This window comes from Diabrotica virgifera, chromosome 8 (genome assembly GCF_917563875.1).
Source record: "Diabrotica virgifera virgifera chromosome 8, PGI_DIABVI_V3a".
Taxonomy (NCBI): Eukaryota; Metazoa; Arthropoda; class Insecta; order Coleoptera; family Chrysomelidae; genus Diabrotica; species Diabrotica virgifera.
In genome coordinates this window covers 47692219-47714336 of record NC_065450.1, presented here as the reverse complement: position 1 = coordinate 47714336, position 22118 = coordinate 47692219, and the positions used below count along the sequence as shown (strand labels likewise).

The following is a 22118-nucleotide window of genomic DNA, read 5'->3' as shown; positions in this document are numbered from 1 at the left end:
GCAGCTGTAAAAACCACATGTTATTTTTATGAACGATCTAGATTTAGTGCATTGAAAAGAGATAGGTACAAAGAAAGACGATTGGGGATGATTTCGCGTAATATTTTAAGTACAATTTCTGACTTTTTGGTTTGTTTACTTTTGTGGCTGTCAGTTTGTTGAATTTTTTGCTGTTATTTTGTCGAATTTTTGCATTTTGAAGTTTTTTTAACCCCCTCCGTGGCTCAGTGGTAAGAGCGCCTGCCTTTGGATCGAAAAATTCCGAAAGGTTGTGGGTTCGAATCTCACCAGGGTCAGAGATTTTTTCATTTATTATAAATTAATAGATGAATATGGTTTCTGTCCTTGTGGGATCGGTACTCATTGGAGGGACCGCAGACGTTCGGATACAATTAGCGTCTCTTTGCAAAGACAATGACGTTGACTTTGCAAAGTAACAAGACACTTACTCAACACACACTCTACACATTACTCCCCTGACTTAGTGACAAGGTATACAATTACGTGGCTAAAGGTTCTAGTTCTAAACCAAGGCCAAAATCAGAGAAAAAAAAAGTTTTTTTATAGTATGCAAACAGTTGTTTTCACAACTAATTTTATATTGGAGTTAGAAATTTCGTGATAAGTTTATGCTATTTTACGATAAATTTTGACAACGTTTAAAGTTAACCTCATTGTTGACACAGTTAAGGAATGCTTGTGTTTAATGTTCCGCCAAAGTGAATAAAATAACAAAAAGAAAATATGTTATTGAATTTTTTTATAAATTGTTTATTTATTTATTAATCAATGATAATAAAAGAATTTATTAAGCTACTTTAAATGTAGCTGTAATTATGCACCAAAATTTTAAAGCGAAACTTAAATTTGACATTCTATTTATTTGATAACGTCAAATTTTTTACTATAACCCGTGATCGGATTATCAGATTATTAACCCACTTTCTGTCACTTGCTGTTGCGTTTAGTAAATTTCCGACTTATTTCGTATGCTTTAAATGATGACGCACAGGTAAAGACTCGTGGACTCAACTGTAGGTATGGAGTTGACAAAAACTAATCGTCAAAACAAGATGAAAAATAAATTTCTTTCTCAAGCAGCTAAACAACTCTTAAATAAATTGACAGATTCCATTTGTCGAAAATTTCTATCGTTCACGCTTTTATGAGCGCTGTATTTCGTATTTACAATTATTGTGGGAAAAGAGCTTACAAGTTTTTTTCCTGACGGAGCCGAACAAAAAACATAAAAATTAATTTTTCACACCAAATGTATCAATTTAAATGGTTATATTATGTAGCTACTTCAATAAAACAAAACAAAAACATACACCTTTTGCAGAATTACATCTAAAAAACATTATATTTTAATATGTAGGTATATCAGAACGAGGTAAGCAAATGATTCAAAATCATTATATTGATTTTTTCATGTTTCCTGACGTAGCCACTGTAGTGAGGAGTGGTAACATTTTACTGTCGTCAGAAAACAAAAAAAAATGTTTATTTCACAAATAAACATTGCTTTTTGCTTAACTTGAATGTTCAAACTATCACGAGGCAGGTAGGTGGCAGCTTGAACATTCAAGTTAAGCAAGAAGCAATGTTTATTTGCCAAATAAACATCTATTTTGAATTCAATACTTAAATTACATACATTATTCTTTTTGTATCAATTAATTTAATTTAAAAAGATCTTTGGATACCTTGTATAAATAGGTAAATATTATGTTACTATTTATATTTCTGAATATAGAATTGAATAACCTTTCAACGGAGCTAGCACACGACCCCTATTCTCATTAAAAAATCGTCGATTACGTCATGAGGCTTAGATGGATGACGTCACTGGTATGACATATATTCCAAAAAATCATAATTTAAAAATAAAAATCAACCTGTGTCGGGATTTTTCCTTAAAATCGCCGGTTTACGAAATAACGAATTTATTCCTTTCATTGGAACGATACTATTTATAAAAATATTTATAATTTCTTTCCTGATACTACAGCGCAATTTTTTTCTGGCAACCTTATTTATATTGGTAAAAGATCCAGTTGTTTATAATAATTGATAGTTTTTATATACTTTATTTCGTCTTTTTATGCTTTCGAGATTTGATCACTTAAGCACGTTATAACCAGGAATCTTTTTATTTCTATTTCTATCTTTCCTTGGGTATATTATATCTGATTTGTTTACGTCTTTGTCTCAATCCTGGAAATAGGGCTTTTCATTCACAGTCACTTGTTTCGAGCTTGTGTCATATGTCGTGTAATCCGTGTATATTAATATTATACACAGATTATAATATAATATATGACAGAAGCTCGAAACAAATGACAATCGTTGAAAAGCCCTATACTAAACGCTGACAATCAAGATTACAGTTAAGTGAAGTACCTTGTAGTAAAAATAATATTTTTCTATCGAAATGTCTAAGCATTAATCTTCAGATAATTTGCCATATACAAAATCTCTTTTAGCATAATAATCTCATGGTTATATCCTACAAAATGTATGGACACGCCTATGAAGTCTTGAAATAATTACGAAATCCAAACATGTTGTTATGTTTTTCGTTCTCTTGTTTTAAATTTTGTTTATTTTTATAGTCTGTGAACCAAAATGCCATTTGCTAACCAGTTTGGTTCTTGAGGTAGGGAATATGATGACCTACTCTTCTCAACCAAGCTTATAATCTTGTGTATTTATAAGAAGCTATTTTTAGCGCTAGTTACTGAATAACAAGAAATGGAAAACCAGAAAATAATTAACATTTAACTTATCCTGATTGAACTTCTTGTGTAGTGCAAGAAGTATTTTAACGAATACCTGTCTCGCTAATATATAATTAACAGTTAAAAAAGTATTTAATATTAACATGCTGATTGCGATGGAGAAATGTGTTGATCAATAGAAAATTAGCAAGATAATAAAATATTTATTACTTAAACTATCTGAACAACTGGAAGAAATAGGCACCTCCACAAACAAAAATCAGAATAGAAGGACTATATACGAAATCCACGAAATATTTATAAAAAAAAAGAGTATCAAAGAAGATTGCTGAGAATGAAATATTAGAAAACGATAATATCGAGGAAAGCTGGACAAACAAAATCACTTGGAGGGAGATAAGTAACGAACACTAACTATGACCAGTAAGGATCTGTTTTTAGGTGGATGTGAGAGGTGGCATTCAGATTTTTACGGATAAAGTTAGGTGTTAACTTCGTTAATAATAATTGATTTATGCTCCTTCTCAAATATGCCCGGAACACTAATAAAAAAAAATATTTAAAAATTACAAAAAATTTCGTTTTTTTTCTACTTTTTTTGCTTATTTTTTTAAAACGCTTCATTTTGGAACAAAGTCGTATAGGAATAAAACAAAGATAATTAAATTTTGTATCAGATGCGATTGGTTAAAAATGTCTTAATTTATCACCCTTGCTGCAGAATAGCAATAAATATAAAATAAGGGGGCAAAACAAGTCTGTCTTTATTCAGTGATTTTCCATCACTTAGGTTACACTTGGAACCTTCCTAGCTCGCTTAAAAAATTTTTGTCATGTGCTAAAACCGTACACCAAATTTCATTAAAATTGACTTACTAGATTTTGAATAATAATTATGCAATCTAAACTTTTTTTAAAAAATTAAATTTTTTTAAAATCTTGCATAACAAAAACTAGAACATACAAAGATTTGTCAATTTTTTTACATATAAAGAAGCACTCCACCTATCTAATACACTTTACAGAATTGAAATCGGATTATTTAAGCAGCCTCAGCATTGTTTTAAAGTTATAAACAATTTTTTGGCTTATAAACAAATTAGTGCTGTGGCCAGGAGGGTGTGCTACGGGCTCCTTTATTTAGATGGGCTTACCTACGATTTTTATGAATTTTTTGACCCGTAGAACACGATTTTTTTGGATAACAGTTGATCCGGATGTCGATACGATTGTTATAAACAAAGAACTTGAGGAATTATATAACATCGATTTTTCGCAAAATAATATATTTTTTTGTATTTCTTGGGTAATTCTAAGCAAAAAATGTTCTTACAAGTTTTTTCGTAGGATGCATAGTTTTCGAGATAAACGCAGTGGAACTTTCAAAAAATAGAAAAATTGCAATTTTTGAACGGGAATAACTTTTGATTAAAAGATAAAATAGCAATTCTGCTGACAGCATTTGAAAGTTTAAGTCAAATTATACCGGTTTTAATTATTTGCATTGCTAAAACTTAATTTTTTTATTATTAAACAAAGCTATTTGTTTATAAGCCAAAAAATTGTTTATACGTTTAAAACATTGCTGAGGCCCCTTAAATAATCCGATTTTATTTCCGTAAAGTGTATTAGATAGGTAGAGCACCTCTATTATCATATATAATATATGTAAAAAAATTAGCCAACTTCTAAATGGTCTACTTTTTTTCAGAAAGATTTTAAAAAATTTGAACTTTTTTAAAAACATTTAGATTGCAAATTTATTATGCAAAATTTATTAGGTCGATTTTAATGAAATTCGGTACACGATTTAAGTATGTTACAAAAAATTTCCTAAGCGAATTACTAAGGTTCTAAGTGCCACCAAAGTGGTTAAAAACGTTGAATAACAACAGGCTTATTTTGCCCCCTTATTTTGTATTTATTGCTATATTGCAGAAAAGGTAATACGTTAAAACATTTTTGACCAGTCGTATATCATACAAAATTCAATTATCTTTATTTTATTTCTCTACGACTTTGTTCCAAAACGAATCGTTTTAAAGTTATAAGCAAAGAAAGCAGAACAAAATCGACGTTTTTAGAAATTTTTAAATATTTTAATTTTTTTATTAATGTTCCGGGCATATTTGAGAAGGAGCATAAGTCAATTATTATTACTGAAGGTGTCACCTAACTTTATCTGCAAAAATCCGAATGCCACCTCTCACATCCAAAAATAGACGTTTTTTCACAGATCCTTACTGGTCTAAGAAGAAAATCCCTAGTTTAAAAAGGAAGTGAAGATAAAATGTAAACAAAATACGAAAGCCTTTTTACAATACCTACAACAGAACTTTTACAGAGCACAGCAAACACAACAGGCATACTCGAACTACTATAAATGAATCAGAAATAAAAATAATAATTTAGTCAGACAAAAGGAAAAACTAGTAGAGCTTCTTAAAACAGATGAAATACGACATCTACGAAACACAAAAAGAAATATGGAGAATAAAAAGAAGACAAAGAAAAGAGATGAACGAACAAATAAAAACGAAAAATTCAGAATTCAGAAACATGGTCAGATTACTTTTGATCCCTATTCGCTAAAGGTGACGAAAAATCACCGCGATGCAGTAATTCCACTTTTGAGACGCAAAACAGCGACATGTCTAGTAAAACTAGGAAGACGACGAAAAGACCCAGATGCAAAGTTTACTGTAAAAAAACAATAAAATAATTAAAATAAAACAATGAACAATAGATTTTAAATCCAAGACTTTAAGAAACTGCTTTCTGGTTACATCCTGAATCTCCGGCTTTATAAACACGGAGACGATGAATATAGAAGAAAGTAGAAAGGACAACGGTCACGTATCTACTCCCTTTTCGTCTAGGAAAAAGTGCCGAAAGACAGTTTCGAGTACTCAAAAATCTGAGTAAAGAAGAACAAGAGGGAAAGGCAGTTTTGTTTTAATTTGATTCAGAGTTGGACCACCATCTACAGATAGCTATTTCTGCATCTTATACTTCATCAGTGTAGCTATGCAGTCCCAACTCTGAAACAAAAATCAACAAGCCTGTCTATTATCAGTTCATCCCACTCTTTTCAATTTTCTTTCTATTCTCATTTTTTGTTCCATTTGTTACATCGGCTTCTCAACGTAGAAGCCACCTACAGTTTCATCAATTATTTTAGCTCACTTTTTCTTACTTTAGCTAATCTTTTTATTTCCTTACTTCTGTTGGAGTTTATCGTTCTCTTTACTTTCACTCCAACAGAAGTTTTTTTGTTACATTGGAAGAAATAAGCATTGAGGAAGGAGAGGTAAAGCAAGCATTAAGGAGATACAAAATATAAAATGCAAGGAGAGGACAGAATATCGCACGAACTCTTAAAGTACGGAGGAGCAGATCTGACCAAATAACTGTTAAAACCAATCCAAAAAATAATAGAACAAAACAGAATACAACAAGAATGGAAATCAAGCATATTAATACATCTCTTCAATAAAAGAGACAAATCGGACACGGAGAACTACAGAGCAATGAATTTATTAAACACAACATTAAATAAGGCGTATAGAAGCCAAGGGATACAAGTGCATTTTTAGTAGTTTTGTGAAAATCAAGTTTAAAGTTTAACACCTTTTCTAAATTCTACCGCTTGTTTTTCAAAATAGTTGGTCATTGGCTGGTTTTGTTAACTTCAAAAACTTTTATGTAATAGTACAATTATATCAGATTTAAAAAAAAACTTAACATTTTATAAGATATTTTAGAATAAAAAACAGCACTTATACCCACTGTCTTCCAACTAAATACTTGTACTGTACTCTGTACTTGTATCTATTCTTCTAAATACAATTTGATCAATAAAACAAATAATTTTTGTAAAAGAATTAAAAATTGGCATAAAAATACAAAAAGTAGGAAACAACACTACAAGTAAACTTAACTATAATAAAAAATGAATAACCATTTTCAATTTCATTGCAAAACGAAAATACAGCCGAACCATATTCTAGTCCAATCAGAGAGTGCTGCAAGCACCTCTACCGGTTTCGAAACTTATTAGTCTCTCATCAAGAGGCACATATGCTGCTCTCCCTGATCCAACCAAAACAAACCCCAGCGTGCAGTCCCGGATTGCAACGAACGAAATGGCATAGATGCCCTAGCGGCAACTGCTACCAAAAAGACTAAGTTTTCACTCTAATGGCATATAAAACAACATAATGCTATTCTACATCCCACCAGAATGAAAACAATGGGAACCTTCTCTGGTTACACCTCCGAGGCTTCTACAATTTGCAAGCCATACGGATGCTGAGACTAAGGAAGATGAGGGAATTCTACAATTTACAATTCACGTCCCATCTGCTCAGCGCGGTAAAGTTCCAACGAGAATGGTTCCCTTCATACTCCACACAGAGTAAATGTAAATCAAAAATGAATAACCATTTTCAATTTCGTTGCAAAACGAAAATACAGCCGAACCATATTCTAGTCCAATCAGAGAGTGCTGCAAGCACCTCTACCGGTTTCGAAACTTATTAGTCTTTCATCAGGAGGCACATATGCTGCTCTCCCTGATCCAACCAAAACAAACCCCAGCGTGCAGTCCCGGATTGCAACGAACGAAATGGCATAGATGCCCTAGCGGCAACTGCTACCAAAAAGACTAAGTTTTCACTCTAATGTCATATAAAACAACATAATGCTATTCTACATCCCACCAGAATGAAAACAATGGGAACCTTCTCTGGTTACACCTCCGAGGCTTCTACAATTTGCAAGCCATACGGATGCTGAGACTAAGGAAGATGAGGGAATTCTACAATTTACAATTCACGTCCCATCTGCTCAGCGCGGTAAATTTCCAACGAGAATGGTTCCCTTCATACTCCACACAGAGTAAATGTAAATCAAAAATGAATAACCATTTTCTCGTTGGAACTTTACCGCGCTGAGCAGATGGGACGTGAATTGTAAATTGTAGAATTCTATCATCTTCCTTAGTCTCAGCATCCGTATGGCTTGCAAATTGTAGAAGCCTCGGAGGTGTAACCAGAGAAGGTTCCCATTGTTTTCATTCTGGTGGGATGTAGAATAGCATTATGTTGTTTTATATGGCATTAGAGTGAAAACTTAGTCTTTTTGGTAGCAGTTGCCGCTAGGGCATCTATGCCATTTCGTTCGTTGCAATCCGGGACTGCACGCTGGGGTTTGTTTTGGTTGGATCAGGGAGAGCAGCATATGTGCCTCCTGATGAGAGACTAATAAGTTTCGAAACCGGTAGAGGTGCTTGCAGCTCTCTCTGATTGGACTAGAATATGGTTCGGCTGTATTTTCGTTTTGCAACGAAATTGAAAATGGTTATTCATTTTTGATTTACATTTACTCTGTGTGGAGTATGAAGGGAACCATTCTCGTTGGAACTTTACCGCGCTGAGCAGATGGGACGTGAAATGTTAAATTGTAGAATTCCCCCATCTTCCTTAGTCTCAGCATCCGTATGGCTTGCAAATTGTAGAAGCCTCGGAGGTGTAACCAGAGAAGGTTCCCATTGTTTTCATTCTGGTGGAATGTAAAATAGCATTATGTTGTTTTATATGCCATTATAGTGAAAACTTGGTCTTTTTTAGTCTTTTTAACTATAATAGTTGTATTATTATACCCTATTCCACGAATATACAACTGTTTTGGATTATCTCGACAACGAATATTTTATTGTGCAAAATATGAAGATCGAAAGTTAATTGCAAATTACATTGTTGTTTATTGGAATAATTATTAAAGCAATATAATTTCGTACTTCTTATATTGTACACTAAAATATTCGTTGTCACGATGGTCCAAAACAGTCGAATATTCGTGGAATGGACTATAATATCTATCATAGACTATTTATATTAATAGTCATCTTCGCTATCGAAGCACTTGTTTGGTTCGTCGGGATCTTCCTAAATATTATCCAGAGTGCCTTGATATGTGATTTGTTGTCCTTCCCGTTGTTGGTAAGACAAATTTCTGTAAAAGTTAAGCCACTTCGTGGTTCATATTCCCGGTACGCTACCTTTATGACGAATCAGCCGAAGTGTATCTAGATTAACAAAATCCTGGTCTTTCATCCTAACAACCATAAATTTTGAACTGGTCTTCATCTCTACCCAGTACACAGGTACAAACATTTCTTTTCAGTTTTTCTTTCTTTTTCCATGTAACCTTGGATCGTGTCAACTCGCATTAACTAAAATATGATGCAATGATTCGCGACATTCTTAAAATCCTATATGACGTCAAAACTACGACGCACTGAAAGAAGGGTTTGGTATGAACTTTAACATATTGCACCACTAATCTAACAAGTCAGTATTAACGAGTTAGCTGCCAAACAATATAACTAACACTTGTTTGGAGGCTAACGGATATAAGCGTACTTATATCCAATGGCTGTCAAAAATGATAAACAAACTATTTTCAGAAGTTAAGTGAAATACCCATAGATGTCACTATTGGATTTAAAGTCACTTGTGTCCTTCGGCCACAACATTAAAATGGGTATTAACTATCTATTACTGTACTTTTCTCCAACTTAAACAAAATTGCACTTATACCCCTTGGCTTATAGACGCCTCAAATTAAAGTGATAACAAAGAAACTGATGATATTATCACACTAACAGAAGAAGAACAAAGTTTTAGGTCGGGAAGATCATGCACCGACGCTATATTTATAATGAAGCTAGTGCAAAAAATACGTTAAAATACAACAAACCGGTATATTTATGTTTCATGGACCATAAGAAGGAATTTGACAAGTGATACTTCTTGTTGTACGCAAGAGAGATACCTCTATACCATGGTTTTAAACTAGGAGGAGTAATTAAAATTTACTATAATTTATAATAATTTTTTTAATAATTATATAATTTATTTTAAGCCCCTAGCAACCAAACCATTAAGTTACCAAAAATGTTTCAAGAAATAGCCAAAAATAATTATGTTCCATAAGAGGTTTCCACACTGTATACATTTTGCAGTAAATTTAATAAAACAGTCACAGTGGTTGTCGGTACATATCTTACCATAAAGAACAGTGATTACTTCTAGTATTAGTATTGGACACGCAGATTCGCCATTCTTGTCCTGAATTACTAATGTAATGTAATTGTGTAACAGATTTAAATATATTCTAAAGTGCCCTAAACTGAAACATTATAGTAGGGGGGCCCAAGCGGGGATTTTTGCAGTTACTCGAGCGCGTCAGATTATCACATGGGGAGAAAACTTGTACCCTGTAAATGTACCTTTACCATATATTGGCTCTTAATGCAGGGGAGTTCGTTAAGGAGGATCCTAAAAAAATATATCCTTAGAAAAACTCGAAATCGTCAGATTAAGATAAGGTAAGTTAAGTATATCCTTCTTCTTCTTAAGGTGCCGAGACCGTTTGTCGATCGTTGGCTCTCATGTTGCCCAGCATATTAACAATCATTGTCTTATTTACAGCCACACGAAATAGTTCAGTGCTAGTTTTCCCAAACCATTGGCGTAGGTTTTTAAGCCAAGAAGTTGTACGGCGGCCCACATTTCTTTTTCCCATTATTTTACCTTGCATGACAAGGTGAAGTGTGTCATATTTTTCTGGGTGACGCATTATATGACCAAAGTATTCCAATTTGCGCCTTTTAACCGTGTTCACTACTTCGCAACTTTTATTCAAACGTTGCAAGACCCTTTCGTTTGTGACTCTTTCTACCCAACTGATCTTCAGAATACGGCGGTAGACCCACATCTCAAATGCTTCTAGGTTTTTTAAAAGCAATTCTGTCAGGGTCCATGCTTCAACCCCGTAAAGTAGTACTGGGAATATATAACATCGAACCATTCTTATGCGAAGTTCCAAATTTAGATCATGACTGCACAGGATTTTCTTAAATTTCATAAAACTTGTTCTTGCTTTGGCAATTCTACTTTTTATTTCTGTACTAGAGTTCCAGCTTTCATTAATATGAGTACCTAGATATACAATATTACTTACTAGTTCAATTGAGTCATTACCGATTGTTACGTTATAGTTATTATTATTTAGGGCTGCCTGTTTACTAATAACCATAAACTTTGTTTTTCTTGCGTTGAGTTTGAGTCCATATATCGAGCAGAATGCCACCATTCGGTTCAATAACGCTTGAAGATGTTCAATTGATCCTGTCAGTAACAAGTTGTCATCTGCGTATCTGATATTGTTCATAAGCATACCATTAATGAGTATTCCCTCTTTTGTGTTTTCCAACACTTTATTTAAGATTGTTTCAGTGTAAAGATTAAACAACATTGGTGACAATATACAGCCTTGTCGAACTCCACGCTTGATTTTTACTTCTTCAGAGCACTAATTCCCAACCCTAACACATGCAGCCTGGCCCCAATACAAATTTGCGATTATTCTAATGTCCCTACCGTCCATACCAGTAGTTTTGATAATATGTAGCATTTTTTCATGGCGAACTTTATCAAAGGCCTTTTCAAAATCAATCGCGCACATGAAAACGTCATGATTTACATATCTGCATCTTTGAATTAAAACTTGGGTTGCGAATAGTGCATCACGCGTTCCAAGGCCACAGCGAAAACCGAATTGAGTACTTGAGATTCTTTCCTCAATTTTTCTATATCTTCTTTGATGAATTATTCTGCGAGAAGTTTTCAATACATGACTCATTAGGCTGATGGTGCGATAGTCGCTGCATTTTGCGGCTCTGTGTTTTTTTTTTTTGGTAGTACAACAAATGAGGATTTAAGCCAATCTTTAGGAATTTTTCCGCTTTCGTAGATTAAATTGAATAATTTCGTAAGTATCTTAATGCCCTCTTATACCTAAAAGCTTTAGTGTTTCTACGTAAATCCCATCTGGTCCAATTGCCTTGCCGTTTTTTGCGTTCTTTATAGCGTATTGCACTTCTTCCCTAGTTATTGGAGGACCGCTCATGTCATCTAGCGTTTCTAGTTCGCTTCTTTCATCATCGAATAATTCCTTTATATATTCTGTCCATCGTATTAGTTGACCTTCGATATCGATTATAATTTTTCCGTTTTTATCTTCGATTAGTGGAGGATTACATTTTTTTATTCAGTCCTGCAACTTCTTTCAGTTTTTTGTGCATACTGAATGCGTCATAGATACGCTCGTAGTTCTCAATTTCTTTACATTGTTGTTTACGCCACTCTGATTTAGCTGATCTTATTTTTCTTCGAATCATACTGTTTAGCTTTTTGTATTTTGTCAGATTAGCATTCTTATATTTTTTCTTGCATCCATTAAATAATAAAATAAGTATATTCCAGAAGAGTGTATATTTCAAAAATCTGACGGTTTGAGCAAGGCGTAAAGAAATGGGGGAGTCACAAAGTTTCACAAGAAAAAAGCGAATATTTCGAGAAATAAACGTCAGAGCAAAAAACAACAAAAAAGGTGTTCAATATTTTCAAAAATCTATCGAATGATACCAAACAGGACCCCCACGGAGAGGGGCGAGGGTTAAATTTTAAATTTTAAATAGGAAACCCGCGATACTTCGCGAAATGAACATCAGATCGAAAAACTGCAAAATACACGTATTCAGTATTTTTGAAAAATCTATCGAATGACACGAAACACGATTCCCCACGAAAGTGGGGTGGGGGGTTATTATAAAATCTTAAATAGGAGCCTCCATTTTTTTATTGCACATTTGGATTCCTTCCGTAAAAATAAGTAACTTTTATTCGAAACATTTTTTCGAATTATGGATAGATGGCGTTATAATCGGAAAAAGATATTGTTGGAAACGGAAAATTAAATTAAAAAATGGAAAGTCCCCACTTAAATGGAAAGCTTTACTTAACTTTTTTTGGTTTTAGGACCTAATCTTCACAATAGAAGACAATTCCCAGTCTTACAAAACATCTGGTTTAAACGGATGTATTCCAGTTTGTGTAAAATAATTTATTACATTTATATTAATAGTTAAATAGTATAATTCCATTTTCCTTACTATATTCCAGTACTTCAAACCCCTTGTGACTGCTATGTCTATCGAGAATTAATACCCAGGACTTTATTTTCGTTCGATGCTTTAACGTGCAAGATAAAGTGCTTTAGGCCCGGCGCAAATTGTACCTAAGCGAGACACAACCTGCACCGACTAACTGCGTAGACAGTTTTGCGCATCCTACTATCAGTACATTCGTTCGCAGGTCTCGCTTGGGAACGTTTGTCATCGGCATACAGTTTTCTTGGGTCGTGGGACGCGTGACTCACCGCCAGATGTTGTTTTTTTTGCGAGGTGGACTTATCTGAAATGAATGCGGATGGTACCTAAGTACAATTTATTATGATAAATAAAAATATTAACACAGTCAACACCCCGAGTGAAAACTGCGTTTTCTTTGTCATTAAATTCTGATAACTTTTGGTAGACTAAATAAGCGGCGATACGAAATTAATAAAAAAGTTATACCTTTACAAAAACACATTATTAGAAAAATAAGGTGAAAAATTATTCATTTTACTTAAAACCGTGATTACATTTTTGTTTATTACATATTACGTATTTTATGCTTAAAAATTAAAAAAGAAATATGCAGATAGTGTTATTTTTATGACCGATCAGTAGCGGAGGGATCATTTTTAGGAGGGATTTTTATGACCTGTAGTAATTGTAAATGATTGCGATCCTTCAGTAATTGTAAATGATTGTGATCCGAGCAGTAAATTGAGGAATATGAGTTATGACCGAGCAGTAGGGGAGAGGTTATTTTAAATATGTAGATTATATTATGTGCAGAAATAAAATACTCAGTGTAAGATATCTTTTTATGCACCCGCTTATGATCAAATTCGATGTTTTCGAAAGTCATACAGCTACGACTACTAGGGACGTGTAAGATATTTTTAAAGCATTACTAGTTACAAGTACGGAAATACCGATTTTAAGTTGCCTACTCAATTCAGTACAAGGATCAGATACATCAGTATTTGTACTCAGTACCACTGAGAACTGGTATCAAAAGTAACCGTTACATGTCCGCACTGATTTTGTCCGTCTCTATTCGCCACGTTGATATCCAACGGTTGGGTTGGCTTGTGTTCAATATGCGGTGCGCTAGAAAAATAAATGCACGGGTCACCCGTCCCGCCGGCTCAGGTTGTGTCTGGCTTAGGTTCAATTTGCGCCGGGCCTTTACCACTTGACAAATGTGTCTGTATTCATCCAGCCATTATCTTGGCAAAATGCTACACTGCGTATAGGTGCGTCATCCATTAACTCAGCTTTAAATCGTTTCCGAGGAACAATGAAGGCAGGATGAACGAATGTTCCTATGGCGTTCATACAACACAGCGGTATAATTTTGTCCACGTTATAATAATAATAATTCCAATTTGTTTCCTTCTTTTGGTTTTGGTTGCAAGAATGTTGGGAGACTTTGTAGGGACTGTGCTCATACCAGTCTCGTCTACACTTAGATATTTTTAGGAAATAGCTGATATTTGTCCATAACTTCTTCAATGGAACCGGATGAATGAAAATGTACAGAACTCCCCGAAAATTCTTGTCGGGGTTAACACTACACAAGTCCATAGGCGTAACCAGGATGATCCTAAGCGGGGGTTACAGCTACCTGAACGGGGGGGGGGGGTTACAACTACTGGAAGGTCTATGAGGGCTATGGCGTTAAGCGTATAGAGCTCAAAGTACATCCCAATGGGGGGGGTGGGGGTTACAACCCCCAAACCCCCCCCCTGGTTACGCCTATGCACAAGTCCCGACTAAACTAAACGACAAGACATTAGTAGCCAACTCATTGATACCATAGCCAACTCATTATATTAGTTACTTATTAAGACTTATTAATACTTCTAATATATAATTAACAGTAATATTTTTATTAATACGTATATATTTTTTTCAGGTGAGTATTTTAAATCAACAAATCAATAATGGTAAGAACACATTTTCTAACTATACTATCTGTACATTAAATATTTAAGAAGGTTAGTAGAAAAGTACAGAATATGTGCAGGTAAGCAATATTATAAATGAAATGCGATTTTAAATAATAAAAATGCAGTTTTTATGCAGAAAATATAGATCCTAAAGTAACGTTCCCAGTAGAAAATAAAAAGAACAATAAAATAATATTATTAATGACTTAGACGAATGGTTGGGAAAACGCAAAGACTTTTAAAATTATTATTTTTGATGTGCTAAATGTGAACACTAAATATCTATGGTCGGGGAGCAAAGTATGCTAAACGTGCAGTCACTCGAGCGCTTTGGGGACCTATTGTGTTGTGAAGAGTAGGTCCTAAAACCAAAAAAAGTTTACTAAAGTTTTCCATTTTACTGAAGACTTTCCATTTTTAATTTAATTTTCCATTTCCAACAATCGTTTTTTTCGATTATAGCGCCATCTATCCATAATTCGAAAAAATGTCTCGAATAAAAGTTACTTATGTTTACGTAAGGAATCCAAATCTGCAATAGAAAATGGGGGCTCCCATTTAAGATTTTAAAGTAACCCCCCACCCCATCTCAGTGGTGGGTCGTGTTTGGTGCCATTGGATAGATTTTTCAAAAATATTGAATAAGTGTATGCAGTTTTTTGATCTGATGTTCATTTCGCGAAATATCGCGGGATTCATATTTAAAATATTAAATTTACCCCCCACTCCTCTCCGTGGGAAGTCGTGTTTGGTATCATTCGATAGATTTCTAAAAAATATTGAGTACGTATTTTTAAGTTTTTCGATCTCATTTATTTCGCGAAATATTCGCTTTATTCTTAAATTTCGGGGCTCACCCATCTCCTTAGCTCAAATCGTCAGATTTTTTAAATATACACTCTTTTGCATGTATTTAACTTACCTTATCATAATCTGACGATTTCGAGTTTTTCTAAGGATAGATATTTTTTTAGCCCCCCCTTAACAAACTCTCCTGCATTAAGAGCCAATATATGGTAGAGGTACATTTTCAGAGAACAAGGTTTCATTTACAATTCTGTGGATTAATCTTTGCAGACTATCATCATCTCGGGCTATCAATATTGCATCGTCTGTGTAACAGAGTATTTTTACTTTTTTGTTTCCCATCCTCTATCCTCTTCCTTTGTTAAAGCTTTTGATTATTTCATCCATGATTAAATTGAAGAGCATAGGCCTCAATGAGTCTAATGCTGGCCACTCACTTACGGATATCGAAGAGGCCGGGTGACTGACAGGCGGCTAATTGAAGCCAAAATCACCACGTACACGCAGTTTTCGTAAAGGCGTTGGCACGCTCGATCACAAAACTGCATGTGTGTGGCGTCTCAACTGCAGTTCATTAACTTAACTACTCAAATAACGGCCTTCAGTCCTGGCCTGCATGCCATGGCCTCTTCGATACCCGTAAGTGAGTGGCCAGCATAACACAATGGTCTAACTGTCTTATTCCGCTGCCAAGGTTCTGTAAGTTGTCCATCTATGTTGACTTCCATTTTGTTGCTTTGGTAGATGTTTTCAATGGGTTTTATGATATCTAGGGGGACTTCTCTATTAGACATAGTATGGACTACATCTTTGAGTCTTACTCTGTCAAATGTTTTCTTTAATTCAATCAGACATAGAAATGCTGGTCTATTATACTTTAAAGTTTTCTCAGTAATTTGCTTTATGACGAATGTTGCATCTGTACACGTTCTTCCAGTACGAAAACTCTGTTGTTCATTTTCTAAACTTATCCTGTGATTCATTAGTTCTTGTAGAATTTTAATTGTAAATTGAAGCTATTTTCTTGTGTAAATTGAAGCTATTTTTTGCAATTAACTAGTTTTGATGGGAGATAAGCCACAATTTTACTAAAAAAATGATTTTATTAACGTTTCGACGCCCAAATCGAGTGTCGTATTCAAAATACAAAAAATATTAATGAATTAATTCTCGCGAAAGAATAAAACCTAACAGTGAACAGGAAAGAACAAAGAATTGTATTTATAAAATACCTTGTGAATGCGAACAATTTTATTTAGGTGAAACATTAAGATCATTAAACGTTAGAATATGTGAACATCAGTCTTATATTCAAAATGATAGATCTCAAATGATGATGATGATGATATGATAGATCTCAAATATGTCAACACGCATGGGATAATGAACATAGAGTTCAGTGGAGAGATTCAAGTATAGTCCTGAAAGAAACAGATAGTAAAAAGAGAAAAATCAAAGAAGCGGCTTTAATTATGCTAAATGAAACCAATTGTGTCGCAAATTCCTTGGTAGAATGCAGTACATATCGAGTTTTTGGTATTAGTTTTGAGAGTAAACTAAAGTAAGACCTAATACTTACGATATCGGGATAGTATCATGAGGTTTTTTCCTGGTTTTCCCTCGTGATTTACTATGGAATCTCTAGCGCGAAAATTTTACTGTAACCATTGCATGTGCTTGTCTTTTTAAAGACAGATCACATGTTATGATTTTTTTGTGATGGATATTCTTCAGTTGGGGTTGATTTCATGTAATCGAATGAACTATCTTTCAATAAAGTCGTCCCAGGAACGCAACTCAAAAATATTGGCAATATCATTTTAAAGTCTTCTACTTTAAAATAATGTATAATATATGTCTGAATTGCCGATATAAATGAGTCAGATTAAATAAATTATTAGAAGAATTTTTTTACTAAGCAACAACAGTTTTGTTTAATTCATTAATATTTTTTGTATTTTGACAACGATGCCCGATTTGGGCGTCGAAGCGTTAATAAAATCATTTTTTTAGTAAAATTGTGGCTTATTTCCCATCAAAACTAGTTAATTTTATTTGTAACTTTTAGGGTAGTATTTAACAAGTTAATACCTCTGTAGTTTTCTAGCTACTTTTTATATCCTTTTTTGAATAGTAGAATTAGTTCACTCGTTCTCCATCCTTACGGTATTTTATGATTTTGTTAAGCAATGTGTTAATTGTTCTATCATTACTGTTCATTGCAAATTTTTTACGACGTAGTTTATAGGTGCTACCCTACCACGATTACATTTATCTAATCGTCCACAAAACAGTCATATAAAAATGTGTTTATATAAAGTGATATAAAATTGTGGTAAGGATAACTCGTTCTCCATCCTTACGGTATTTTATGATTTTGTTAATTAATGTGTTAATTGTTCTATCATTACTGTTCATTGCAAATTTTTTACGACGTAGTTTATAGATGCTACCCTACCACGATTACATTTATCTAATCGTCCACAAAACAGTCATATAAAAATGTGTTTATATAAAGTGATATAAAATTGTGGTAAGGATAAATTGAATCATCTATTTCCTTTACTATTAACAAAGAAATTTGATAAAGGCCATGAAAGATATTTAAAATGCATGACTAGATTATAGAAAAACTATTATGTGTTTTGCAGTTTATCGACTATGCCGGGAACAGCTATAACGTTCTTCTTGCTATTATCGTTCTATAGACTTATTGGAACTACCAGTTCTGAGCTAGATCTATGTGATTCTACAGGAAGTACGGATTATACGAACTACACCTCCGAAATCACCCAAAACTGTGGTTGTATCGATAATACAACATGTGTCCGAAAGTGCTGTCAGATAGGATTTTACCTTTATCATGTGGAAGACGGGAATGGAATATTCGAAAGTGTTTGCATAAAAAATGAATCTGCCTCACTCAACTTCTCGGTGCCCATTTACAACAATGAACGTATAGTATACTATGAAACGGATTTTGTCATTGGTATGTTGGGTTGTAATGAGGGCGAACTTTGGAGATATTTTAAAATGGATAACACAGATCTTTCAGAAAAGTTCTATGTCCAGGAACATGGAACTTTATTTTATCCTCATTCTAAAAATAAATATTACAGAAATGATCGATTTTGCGTCGATGAAGATGACAGATTATCAGTGTTTTTGTGTTACTCCTCGCCCAATCCAAGTGTGTTGGGGAATACAAATATGTTGGGGAATACAACAGGTATTTGAATTTTTTATATTATTGCCCATACTTTGTATAAATATATTAGTGCACATTATTTTTATCCCAAAGAACGGTAGTTCTCGCCAGTGGTGCACACCCCCCTACATGCGACCCTATAGTATATACAGGTTAAGTCACCACTAACGCGACGGAAGATTACAGCGAAATGGTAAAAGATTTGAAAAAAATTTAAATTGAATAGTTTGTAAGTTGATAAAAGCTACATTTTAAATTATTTTGAAATATACAGGGTGTCCCAATAAATAGCGGCGTATCAAAGTTATATTTTTTCTTATGGAACACCCTGTATTTTATTGAATTTTTTAATTGTCCGCAAAAAATAAGGTATAGTTTCATAAGGCTTCCCTATACCTATGTACTGAGTGTTCTGAGTTATGTTGACTTTTCTTAAAATGTAAAGTTTTAAAAGAAGGATTATTCTCAAGTTATTTACGAAATTATAAAAAACAATACTTTTACATCTATATAGTTGGATATTGGTTGAATGTATTACGTGATTAATTATTACACATTTGTCTACAGGGTGTTTAAAATTTACAGTTTCATTAGTGGAGTATTCAATGTGTCATATGATGCTTATTTTAAATGGAACGCCATGTCTATTAATAAACAATTATACTAAATAAATTTACCTCTTTCGAATGGTGTATGGAAGTCCTATACCTAGGTGTCATAGTTTTTGCGTAATTTACAATTTATTAAATTCTTAATCTGTAAATCGATTTTAAAACAAAAGATGTAGTTAATTAATGTCATTGTATGACATTGTCAGTTTATGACAGTACGGTCTGGTAATTATCAAAACTATAAAAATCGGTGTATGATATTCAAATTTTTTTTACTTAAAAATGGCTTTGGCAGAGCCAATTACATTCAAATTTAATTGTTCCTAAAAATGAATAGTCACGATATCTATGCTTAGCTTCTAAAGTTTACGCTTAAAGGTATCCTGATAGAAGACACCCAAAAAAGGACCTTTTTGAGAGATTTCTCGATAGATTCCGTGCTACTGGTAATGTTGCATAGGTACGAAAAGTTAAATAAAATAAACTATTCATTTTCAATGACGTCATCGAACTTGATGTCCTGCTTTCTTTTACGGAAAACCCAAATACTAGTACGTGAAAAATTTCGAGTCAATTGGAAATCAGTCAAACGAGTGTATGTAGAATACATAAGAAAAACCACTATCATCCGTATAAAACTCAACTACACCAGCATTAGACAGAACAGGAACGTTTAACTTTTCGTTTATAGACTTAAGAATTTGGAGAAGATCCTGATTTTTTTTAAGGATGTATTGTGTACAGAAGAAACTACCTACTTTTCATAATAATCGTCTAGTTAATAGACATAGCTTTCATTTTGTTATGATACAGTAAACAAACATTTTACTGTTGATCACCAACACCGATGAAGTGTTAATGTTTGGGGCAGTATTCTGAGCGAGTACGTTATCGATCCATATTTTTTTGACGAAAACCTGAATAGAGCAGCTTTTTTAAATTTCTTAAAACAAGTTTTTTGGATCCTTCTTAAAACCTTCCACTTAGCGTGCGAACAAACATGTGGCTCCAATTGGACGGAGCTCCTGCTTATTTTTGACGTGATGTTAAGAACAACCTCAACATAAAATTTAGAAATAAATGGATAGATAGATTCGGTCCATATATTTGGCCACCTAGGTCACCAGGATTGACCAAGATGAATTTTTTTAAATGGGGTTATATTAAAAATATTGTAAATGCTACACTTCCTACCCTACTACTTCAGATGATATTTTCATGAAATTAAGAATTTCGAACGCTTTTGCGTTTATAACACCAGCTATGTTAAATAATGTAAACAAATAATTTAAAATCGCTTGTTGTATAAACATTTTGAACATGTATTACATAACTGATAATTTTTTACTTATAGTAAGTTGTGGTTCATTTTGTATTTAGTTATTTTCTTAATATTATTACCTAATAACGAAAAAAATTATTTTACAAATCAGCAAATAAAAATATATCTACATATTTATTTACAACTACACTCTATAACAACTATGTCAAGATGATGGGTTTAAAAATCGAGAGTGACTATAAATATTTTTAATATCGATGTGCCGTTTAAGAAAATTGTAAATTACGCAAAAACTATGACTCCTAGTTATAGAACATATACCATATACCATTCGAAAGAGGAACAACCAACCTATGTTTAGTATAATCCTTGATTAATATACATGGTGTTCTAATAAAATAACCATCATATTTATGCTACATTGAATAATCCAATAATGAAACTGTAAATTTTGAACACCCTGTAAATAAATGTGTAATAATCAAGCATGGAATGCATTAATTATAAAATAGTTACCAGACCGTATTGTCATAAAATGACAATGTCATACAATGTCATTAATTAACTTCATCTTTTGTTTTAAAATCGATTTACAGATTAAGAATTTAAATAATTGTAAATTACGCAAAAGACTATGACACCTACGTATAGGACATCCATATACCATTCGAAAGAAGTAAATTCGTTAAGTATAATTATTTATTATTATACATGGTGTTCCATTTAAAATAAGCATCATATGACACATTGAATACTCCACTAATGAAACTGTAAATTTTGAACTGCCTGTAGACAAATGTGTAATAATTAATCATGGAATACATTCAACCAATATCCAACTATTTAGATGTAAAAGTAATGTTTTTATAATTTCGTAAATAACTTGAGAATAAGCCTTCTTTTAAAACTTTACATTTTAAGAAAAGTCAACATAACTCAGAACACTCGGTACATAGGTATAGGGAAGCCTTATAAAACTGTACCTTATTTTTTGCGGACAATTAAAAATTCAATAAAATACAGAGCGTTCCATAAAAAAAATATAACTTTGATACGCCGCTATTCATTGGGACACCCTGTATATTTCAAAATAATTTTAAAATGTAGCTTTTATCAACTTACACACTATTCAATTTAAATTTTTTTCAAATCTTTTATCATTTCGCTGTAATCTTCCGTCGCGTTAGTGGTGACTCACCCTGTATAAGTGAAGTTTTCGATTCTGTCAACCTCACTCAAACCGTATATTAAAGTTTAGAAAAAGACCAGCCAATCGATATGCCAGTCATCCATTTTAGTCTAAGAGTGTGGATTTTACGGCCCTCCCCAGTTGGGGTATGTTTTTAGATCTCGTCCCCAAAACTTTCAAAAACTTAGTCCGACATCTGCGGTTTCTGATGGTATTGATCATTACATTTCCAACGTATATTTAATTTTGAAAATCGGTTGTACCATTCAAAAGTTACCGAGCTCAGAAATGTGTACTCAATGTATAT

At 33.2% G+C, this 22118-nt stretch overlaps 1 protein-coding gene across 15 annotated transcripts in view; it reads left to right on the top strand.

Annotated features, from left to right (window-relative positions):
• LOC126889954 (G-protein coupled receptor Mth2-like) overlaps positions 1-22118 on the top strand; it is a 595837-nt gene that overhangs the window by 405636 nt on the left and 168083 nt on the right. Inside the window, exon 1 of one of the 15 annotated variants that reach the window (XM_050658717.1) lies at positions 18176-18750. The exons of the other annotated variants lie outside the window; for them this stretch is intronic. Coding sequence (XP_050514674.1) covers positions 18183-18750 — 568 coding nt within the window. The 5' untranslated portion in view covers positions 18176-18182. Of the gene's footprint in view, positions 1-18175; positions 18751-22118 lie in introns of those variants that run through there. 15 annotated transcript variants of the gene reach the window in all.